Source organism: Cyrtonyx montezumae, unplaced genomic scaffold (genome assembly GCF_038088225.1).
Source record: "Cyrtonyx montezumae isolate F1298 unplaced genomic scaffold, pur_monq_1.0 scaffold_27, whole genome shotgun sequence".
NCBI lineage: Eukaryota > Metazoa > Chordata > Aves > Galliformes > Odontophoridae > Cyrtonyx > Cyrtonyx montezumae.
Window position 1 is genome coordinate 788,435 of NW_027072014.1, and position 9,141 is coordinate 797,575.

At 44.3% G+C, this 9,141-nt stretch overlaps 1 protein-coding gene across 1 annotated transcript in view; it reads right to left on the bottom strand.

Moving 5' to 3' along the window:
- The window catches only part of EDIL3 (EGF like repeats and discoidin domains 3), a 261,366-nt gene extending 252,463 nt beyond the window's left edge, over positions 1–8,903 (bottom strand). Inside the window, exon 1 of the mRNA XM_065740528.1 lies at positions 8,662–8,903. Within this exon, the coding sequence (XP_065596600.1) occupies positions 8,662–8,728 (67 nt within the window). The 5' untranslated portion in view covers positions 8,729–8,903. The remainder of the gene's footprint in view (positions 1–8,661) is intronic.
- Between the last annotated feature and the right edge of the window lie 238 nt (positions 8,904–9,141).

The following is a 9,141-nucleotide window of genomic DNA, read 5'->3' on the forward strand; positions in this document are numbered from 1 at the left end:
GATTGCTTTCCATTGGAAGCGTATTGAAAATAAAACTTGTCTACTGGAATCCCAGGATGAGACACGGCTCCTCCACAGCTGGTGTGAGGTTGACTAAGGGGATGCTGCCCCATGAAGGAAGGTCACTTCAAGACCAATACTCACTGGACAGTCATAGAACCACAGAAAAATTGAAAGCCACGGGTTGGAAGGGACCCTAAAGCCCACCAACTCCAATCCCCTGCCATAGGCAGGCAACCCCAGCAGCTCAGGCCGTCCAGGGCCCCACCCAACCTGGTCCTGAGCATCTCCAAGGATGGGGCAATACAGCATCTCTGGACAAAGTGCTGCCAGACTCAGCATGCACACGTGTATGAACTGCCAGAGGAACAAATAACCAGAATACTTAGGTCAACATTTTGAAGTGTTTCTTAAGAGTAACTAAAGCACATTGTGATTTTACTCATTTTGGCTGCTTCTCTCTCCCTGCTCAGCCTTTAGCCAACCAGAGAAGCCAGAGCCACATCTGCTCACCAGAAGCTTTATGTCAATTTACTAGCTTAGGAACAAGGGGAGAATTTGTTAGGAAGGCATCTCGTCCTGCCTGCTGCCTGTGGTCAGGGAGTGATCTTTATCCATAAACTAAATATTTGGTGTAAAATAATTAGGGAAGAAAAACACTGTAATCTGTCCTCATCAAATAACCTGCCAGGGACATTTCTGTTAATTGGCACATAATTGGCCCCAGGACAATGAGGTAGCAGGCAGACACTTTGCACCAGGAGGTGGAGGAGAAATGCAGGATTTGCTCCTTTGCCTATAGCCACAAGTATTCAACACAAGCACACATCCACAAACACTGTGAGCATTCTTTTTGAGTACTTACTAAGAGTACTCATGGGTCTAATTTTTATATTATTTGCTTCCATGGAAACTACAACAGAAACAATGAGCCCAACAGCACCACTTAATAGAGGAAACACTCAGCTACAAAACACTTATTTTTCAACATTAGTCACCACCATTAGCTCTGCATTTTCATAAGTGATGAACGAGAGTCTGCATGATATGCTTATTAAAATCTGCACCAACAGAGGTGAATGGTGATGGTGTTTACAACAGGAAAATGTTGCCCAAGCAGTTCATCTTCCATCAGCCTAAACAGATGGAAGTAAGAAAGAGCCAAATCCAGACTGTACAATAGACGAGTAGATTGGTCCAGCCAATACAGGCAATGTGCTCCACAACCTTCAAACAGGTACGAGGCATGGTGTTATCACACTGCCAGAGAAAGTCTGTTTTCTTCGCTGGCTTGACTCTGTAATTTTGAGCCTTCAGCATCACAATGAAAATGGTCAATGATGACGGTTTGCCCAGGCTCCAGGAAATCCAAAAAGATCACCCCTTCCCTGTCCCAGAGCACTGTGTATCACTTTACTCACTCAGGGCTGTGTCTTTAAATGTCTTTGATGCTGAATTCACATCTCGCCACTCCATGGACTGTCGTTTTGGCTCTGGCTCGTACTGGTGACTCCATGACTCATCAGTAGAAATGATGCGATCCAGAAAACTGTCATGTTCAGCCTCATATTGGTTCAGTAGCTCCTGACAAACCTGCATGCAGTGTTTTTTCTGTTCTTGTGTGATCACTCATGGGACCCACCTGGCACAAGCTTTGCAATGTTCCAGTGTTGCCACCATCATTTCCAACAAAATGAAGCCAATATGCAGCTCCATATACAGCTCCCTGATCATAATTCACTGATCTGCATGGAGTTGATCAAGATGTCCTTCATTTTGTGACGTGACAACTATGTATGGGCATCTGGAACATTGCTTGTCTTTCACATTGTTGTCATCACTCCAGAAACACACACACCACCCACTGCCTCACTGTGCTCATGTCCACTGGTTGGTCTCCATAAATGTTCAGCAAGCATCAATTAACATCAATACTGCAATTTTTTTCACATGGAGGAATTCAATGACTCATCTTTGTTTCACAAGCATATCAGATGCCATTCTGTCAGGCTGCCCCACTGCTGCCATCTGTCACACAGCAACAACATATAACAGAATATTGGAGGAACGGTTCAACCTCTACTGCCGTACCATGAACCTCCACCTCTGACACCACAGGTCAGCATCATGGGAGGCATTACTTTCAGAGCAGTCCTCATTATACACATGGACAGGAAGGAGTGTGGCACCTTACACCTAGGGTGGAGGAACATTCAATCTTGTTTAACTGCTCAGAATGGCTTAAATTCACCTGCTCGGTACAGAAAAATGGACTCAGAAGGTAAGTTCAGAAACAAGGTTTTTGGGAAAAAATATTAAAGTGCCACTGAGAAAAGCATCTGCAGTTTTCCCTTGCAAAAATCTTGTGGGGGCACAGCCAGTGTCCAACAGCACCATCCCACTAGCTCCTCGCTCCCGCTTCCCATCACTCTCCTTTCACCAGTATGTCCAGCACTTTTGGCTGGTCCTGCCATAAGTCACCCAATATGCTGCACTGTTGCTCCGTGCAAGACCATCACCAGTGCTGAAATTAGGGAAAAGTCGGTGTTAAACAGCAACTAGCAGATTTTTTACTCAATGTTCTGGTTCAGAATGTTGCTTTGATTTCTTCACTACGCAGATTTCACCAGCAACGCAGCACCTCTGAGACAACTACATTTATAACTATGCCTGACGTTACTTGAATGACCATTTTATTTTATTTTTTTGGCTGATCTCTGGCTGTTCACTGTGACTTCAGTAGGAGGTTGAATCTGTGCACAATATCCACGCTTTCATGAGGAGTTAAGTAAAACGAAAAACAAAACCTTTTGTTTACAGGAACCACAGAGCGTAAGCTTCACACAGCTGAGAGAAAACACTGCACCTGAACAAGTACTCCACATTAAACACGAAGGGCCTGCTGAAGGAAATCGAGAGGTTAGAACAGGATGGGCTTAATCACATCTAGGGAAATAAAAGTTATTAAAGAGGTTGATCTCTATCCTGAAGGAGTACTTACAACCAATGCATCATTTTAGATGAGGTCAGAAGGTAAACCATAAAAGTAACATGTAAGAAATTAGACAGTAGCATCATTAAAGATGCATACATAGGATGCACAGAAGCAGAGAAGTACTGCACCATTTTTTGCTACTTTCCATAAGAATAGCACAAAATTTCCCCATCCACACTGTACACCATCCACTGTATCAATCTTATTTTTCCTTAAAGTTGTTCAAATAAATGGATGTTCAGAGGTTTTTAAATAGTTATGGAACAGCATCTGCGAGCAATCAGCTACTAGATCTATTTTTTAACCTACAAAAGCCCTTGCAAGGAAGTCCTGAGCAATTCCTCACAGGAGTAAGGAACCTGACAAGTTACACAGCAAATGATATTTTCTCCAACCTCTGTTTTGAAAACCTAAGCTACAAAGGGCATGGATAAGAAAAAAACAGTCTCAAAGCTCATGCCACTGTCTGAAAACATAATACTTAGCTAGAAAAATGAAAACTGGCAAACAGATTAGAGTGGTACGACCTATGGGACTGTAATAGAGAATAATCAGAGAGCAAGCCTGGATTAAAGGGAATGCTTGTGTGCAATGATATCCAGCAGGGATAGAAGCCGTCGTACATGCGCAGGACATGGACAGGAAGATGTAAATGTTACAAATAGAATAAATCAATCCTCCTTTGTTTTCTATTTTTCACACACACACAGCATATATAAGTCTTATCCAAAAGTATTTCCTAAATTGTCTGTTGTAGCTTCACTATTGTAGAAACCTACAGACATGAGTAATCACAGTGCAGAAATTACTGTTATTTATGCTCTGCTGTCACAGTTCTCCATAATTATACAGGTTGACACAGCATCTTGACAATGATAGGAAAAAAGTAGTTTTTATAAAAATTCTGTCAGCCTCCCTACACAGAAGCATGGCAAATAAAATTACTGCAACGAAAAAAATTGGCAAAGCAAACCTTTTTTTCTTTTTTCAGTTCTGTCAAAAAGTTACTGTTCGGAGGATAATCAAAGATACTCAAAGACAAAAAAGTCATACAGGACTAAACTATTGTTTTTCCCTTACAGCAGAGCCATGGTCTGGCTATGCAAATATACCTTGTGTTGTTTAATACTGGAAATAATTATGAAAAAGTTACAAGGGGAGCAGGATAGGAAGACGGAAAGGCTATCTGCACAACACTGAGAAAGTCTGGCTCTGTGAAAACTGGGGCTTGGATTCTAACCTGCTGTCTGAAGCACTTCAGCACTGATGCAGACCCATGCTGACCACACCTTTTGCTCACACCTTTGCTTCCCACTCAGATGTGCAACACTCCTGCCTAGGCTCCAAGCAAGGACAGCAATCTCCCTGTGCCTGCTGCTCAGACCAGAAAATCATGGTCTATTTCACTTCTCAATTTTTTAAACTTAAAATAGAACACTCCCACTGTGATGTAAAGTAACACAGCTTGCTGATTAATAAAACAGAAAGGAAACATAGAGCCATTATCACTGACACAGTGCATTGAACTTACACTCTCCTTGGCTTTACACCCTACTTGGCTTTTTCCTTGGCCTCACCCTCTTACAGCCTCACCTCACACCCTTTATATAAAAAAAATGTGTGTAGGTCCTCCATTGTATCAGAGCAGTTTTCAGGTTTTTTAAGTTTACAAATTCTAAGGTGCTTAGAATTATTTAATCTCTTTATCGCATCCTTCATTTCCTAATGTGTCATCTGACTGATAAAAATTAAACATACGTTCTCACTGTGAAAACGTTTCTTAAAAAGTTGAAAGTAATTAGTGCTGTTTTGATGCTCAGCCCATACTCTTTCTAAGTTGAGCCAGCAAGGCCTCAAGATGCCCAAACATCATTTGTAATGTGATGCAGATCATCCTCTAAGATTTCAGATATACTCCTGGCTTTGGAGCTTGTGTAAATCTGAAGCGAGTATATAGGTTTTAAGAAATACAGAAAGCAGAAACACAGTGACTGTAATGAGATTCGCAACAGCTAAGATTGATATAGACTTTGTTTGACTCTTGCAGTCTCCATCACTTTCCCAGGGCCAGGTTCCGGTGTCTTTACTTACACTGATGGGATATCTGGCTGCAAGTATGCCAGCACTGCTGTGTGCATAAGTGCTATACAAATTGCTAGCTCAAGGCATAAAAAACAGCCTCCTAATGCAAAGCTTTTGTCTTCTGAAATAACTTCCAAAGTGGATCATTGCCTTGATTTTCAACTGGATGGTAATAGAAAAAATGGGAGAGTGAGAGAAGATAATAGCATGTTCCTTTTCAGTACGATATCACTGAAACACAGCTTTGAATAAAACACATCCTCAGAAAAACGACACGAATGATTTAAGTAGGACAGAGAAAGACAAAGTTGGATACTTAAAACAAACAAACAAGAAGACACACAAAAACAACTAATACCAGCAGGAATATTAATTCCAGTTGTAAGATAGAGTAGCTCGACATCAAATTCTGTCCCGGGCTGACCAGACACGCACTGGATGCAAAAGTATATCTGCTACATATGCTTTCTGGAGGCTATGTGAGCAGTCATGGAAAATCAATTCGGATACAAATGTAATTTGTGAAAAGAACAGTGGAAATCATTATGTAGGGTCACACTGACAGCAGTTTGCATGGAAGCAGATGCTGTCCGAAGAGGCAAAGGTGTTCAGTAAAACAGGAATGTTGTCCTTTTAACAGTGTTTGTGATCTTTTCAGCCCTTTGGTATAGCTACATGGGAACAAGCCTACAGTTTACCTCCTGTGGCTCTCTGCAGCTTTACTCATTGCAGCTCATTCCAGCTGCAGAAAGAGGCTATACATACACTTTTAAGCCTCGGAGGGACTGAAGGTTCTCACTGTAACAGAGAAAAAGAAATCTATGAAAGAGTTCCTTGCAAGTTACAAAATATTTTATCTCAGGCTCACAGAACACAGTCCCAAACTAAAGCAGAACGAGATCTGCTTGGTCTTGGCAACACCAGCATCATTTCTAGGCAAACCATACATAAAAAAATCAGCATCTAGCAAAGTGAAAATACACAATACAATTTAAGGATCAGCTCTGTGATAAAGACAACTCAAAGGGTAAACCTTCAGAAGATCCCTCAGCAAAAGCATTTAATACACAGGCTTAGAATATACTGATTTGCTCACAGCACCATCACCGTAGCTGATCGGCTTACCCCATTCCATGAGGTAAATCTGGGAACTAAGATAGCCATCAGTTCTAAATTATGTTTTCCTTCCATTTGATCCCAATCCTCACTCACTGTTCTGAAACCTGTCGGTAATGTTGTGCTTATTTGTTCCAAAAAGATACATGCTGGGACTAAGGAACTTCTGTAGATGAGAGGCACTGAATCTCTTCCATCCGAAATCATCCCCCGTAGACTCTTGTAGTGACTGCCTGTCCACTGCACAGTGAAACGTCGTATTTGCTCTTGCTGGGATTTGACTAAGGAACAGCAACCAAAGCAAATACAAACCTTCACAGCTGTTTAGAAATTAATATAAAAGGACACCCCTTGTTAAAAATGCACTGACATCTCTCTCGCAAGCTGAGGAGTAGAAGTCACTGCACCCTTCAAATCTTGTTTCACTGTATACATGCATATAAACACATTTATGAAGAACAGATTCCTGCTACAGAGCATGAGATTCCTCATTAATCAGACCAGTCACAAAGAAGAAAATTCCAGTCTTCACTGGAAGACTCATCACCTGCCCCTCTCCCAGCTCTGTCTCCCTTTCTTTATCAAAATGACTTGCTGAAACACTATGGTCCAAACACCAAAAGCAAGAAATGTATTTAAGATGCTCTATATCAACTACTTTTCAGTGCCCTACTAAACAGACAGTATTGTTCATTTGATCTTAGACTTAAAACATTGGTCAGCAAAGAACTGCACGACCTAACTTTGATCTGCAGTTCGAATTCACCCTGTGAAGAAAGCAGGGAATAACTGACCAAAGCACGGGTGATTTTACCATAGTTGTTAATGATACATTCATTATCCTGCCTTATCCAAATGAACTCATTACCAAGTAATACTCAAAGGAGGTACACAAAAAGTTTTGTGCTGTTCAAAAACTGCTCTCCAAAGAGTTTGTTACCTACTATACTTAAGTGATCATAACCTGGAAAGATCTATCTATTAGAAGTTTAAAACAGCGAGCAAAATTAACCCACTATATCACACTTGTCAAGCAGTATTTTATTCGGCAGCAGCTTAAAAAAAAAAAAAACTAATCTTCTGTTCCATTTCGAAAGCCAAGGACAAACCTTCAGCTGAACAATTACAGCTTAAGCAATTGCAGAACAAATTGATTCTTTCTTCCTACTTCTCGTCTGTAGAAAATCTATCAAGTTCTCCCTGTTCTGAAGTTAACTAAAAATACTACTAGATCATAGACTTAAACGAGAAGACATCTCAGTCCTCCAGAAGCCCAATGCAAAGTATTTACGGCACGTCTAGACTTTGTGCTTAAAAGACTTTAGGCATAAACTGCAGGTACAAGGACATATTGCATAAGCCATCGCATGCTCACTGCAACTGCGTGAACATTATTGGATTTTGAGAAGCTACCGTGCTGAATAATTTAGTATCTAATAAAATATTCAATTTTACTTATACATTGGCTACATTTTAAAACAAAACAAAACACAAAAAACGTGAAAAGCGGTGAGAACAGGTCCAAGTCAGTGAAAACATTATACTATTCATTAGGATAACACTTGTTCTATTAAGCTTATGGAAGGCGCAACCAGGACGAGACAAAGGTCTTCAGCCCTCCCGAGGTTTGTTTGCCTTCCCCAGTGCTTAGCGCTCCGAAGGACAGAAACAGCCCCACAATGGGGATGAGTTGCTGTCTCCCGGCGGGGCTGCTGAGGCTCTTAGGGGAGTGTGGGGGGAAGGGAGGGAGGTACGGAGGTTTCCTGTCGTGGGGGCCCCAGCGGTGGCCACTGTTCCCAAGCTTCCCACACCCTGCCCCAATCTTCTGCCAGCTGAGCTCCAAGAACTTTTTTTTTTTTAATAAGAAAACGGAAAACCCACGTAACCGCCTACCAGCGGTTATTTCCAATAATAATAAAAAGAACTGGGAAACCTCTAAAGTTGTTTTTTCGGACTTTTTTTTCTTCTTTTTTTCCTCCTGTAGAGGGGGGAAGGTACGGGAGACGGGAGAAAGCTCCGCTGGTGCTCCGGCTGGAGATGCCCTAGTTAAGGAGACGCGCATCGCCTGCCGAGCGCTGCCGCGATGCTGTACCCCCGGACGTGCTCCGCGCTGCGCTGGGTACGCGGCTCCCAGCCCCACGGCTGGGGCGGAGAGGCAAGATAAATACAAACAAATAAACAAAAAGAGATGCGGACAGCTCTGCGGGTATTATTAAACCTTCTCGTCGGCTCATCAGGATTAATCTCTCGCGGCAGCTCTTCCCCCACGCGATAATTAAGCGTAGTTTCTAAACAGAATGCCCCGGAGGACGGGCACGTTTGTCGCGGGGAAGTGTTTCATCTGTAAACGGCAGTACGAGGGAAGCCGCGACGGGGGTACCCCCGCCACCCTCCCCCGGACCCCGCGCACTTGGGCTCCGACTTCGGGAGAGCCGCGACCCCTCCCCGTCCCCGTCCCCGCCGCTCACCTCGGGCGAGGCGCGGCGCCGTCAGGCTCCCGCAGAGCACCAGCCATGCCAGCACCGCGCGGCTCATCGTCCTCTTCTCCCGCGTCCGCACCGCTACTACCGACGGAAAGGCAGCAGCGGAGCCTCCTCCTCCTCCTCCTCCTTTTTCTTCTTCTCCTCCTCCTCCTCCGCCTCCTCGAGATGCGAGAGGCGAGGCTGGTCCCTCCCGGCGCAGCCCCGGGCCGAGCGCTGCTCCCGCTGCCGCCGCCCTACCAGCGACGAGCAGGCTGCCCCGCCGCGCCCGCCAGGTGCCGCCGCCGCCCGCCTCCGTCCCGCCGCCGCCGCCGCTCTGCCCGCACCGAGTGGCTCCCGAGGGGCGGTACCGGCGGCGGGCGGTGCTGCCCGGCCGCGCCCCGACACCTACCCCGCCCCCGCCGCGGAGGGGAGCGAGGTGAGCCGGGACCCCGCGGTTCGGGAGAAGTTTGGCGTTGTTGGGGTCGG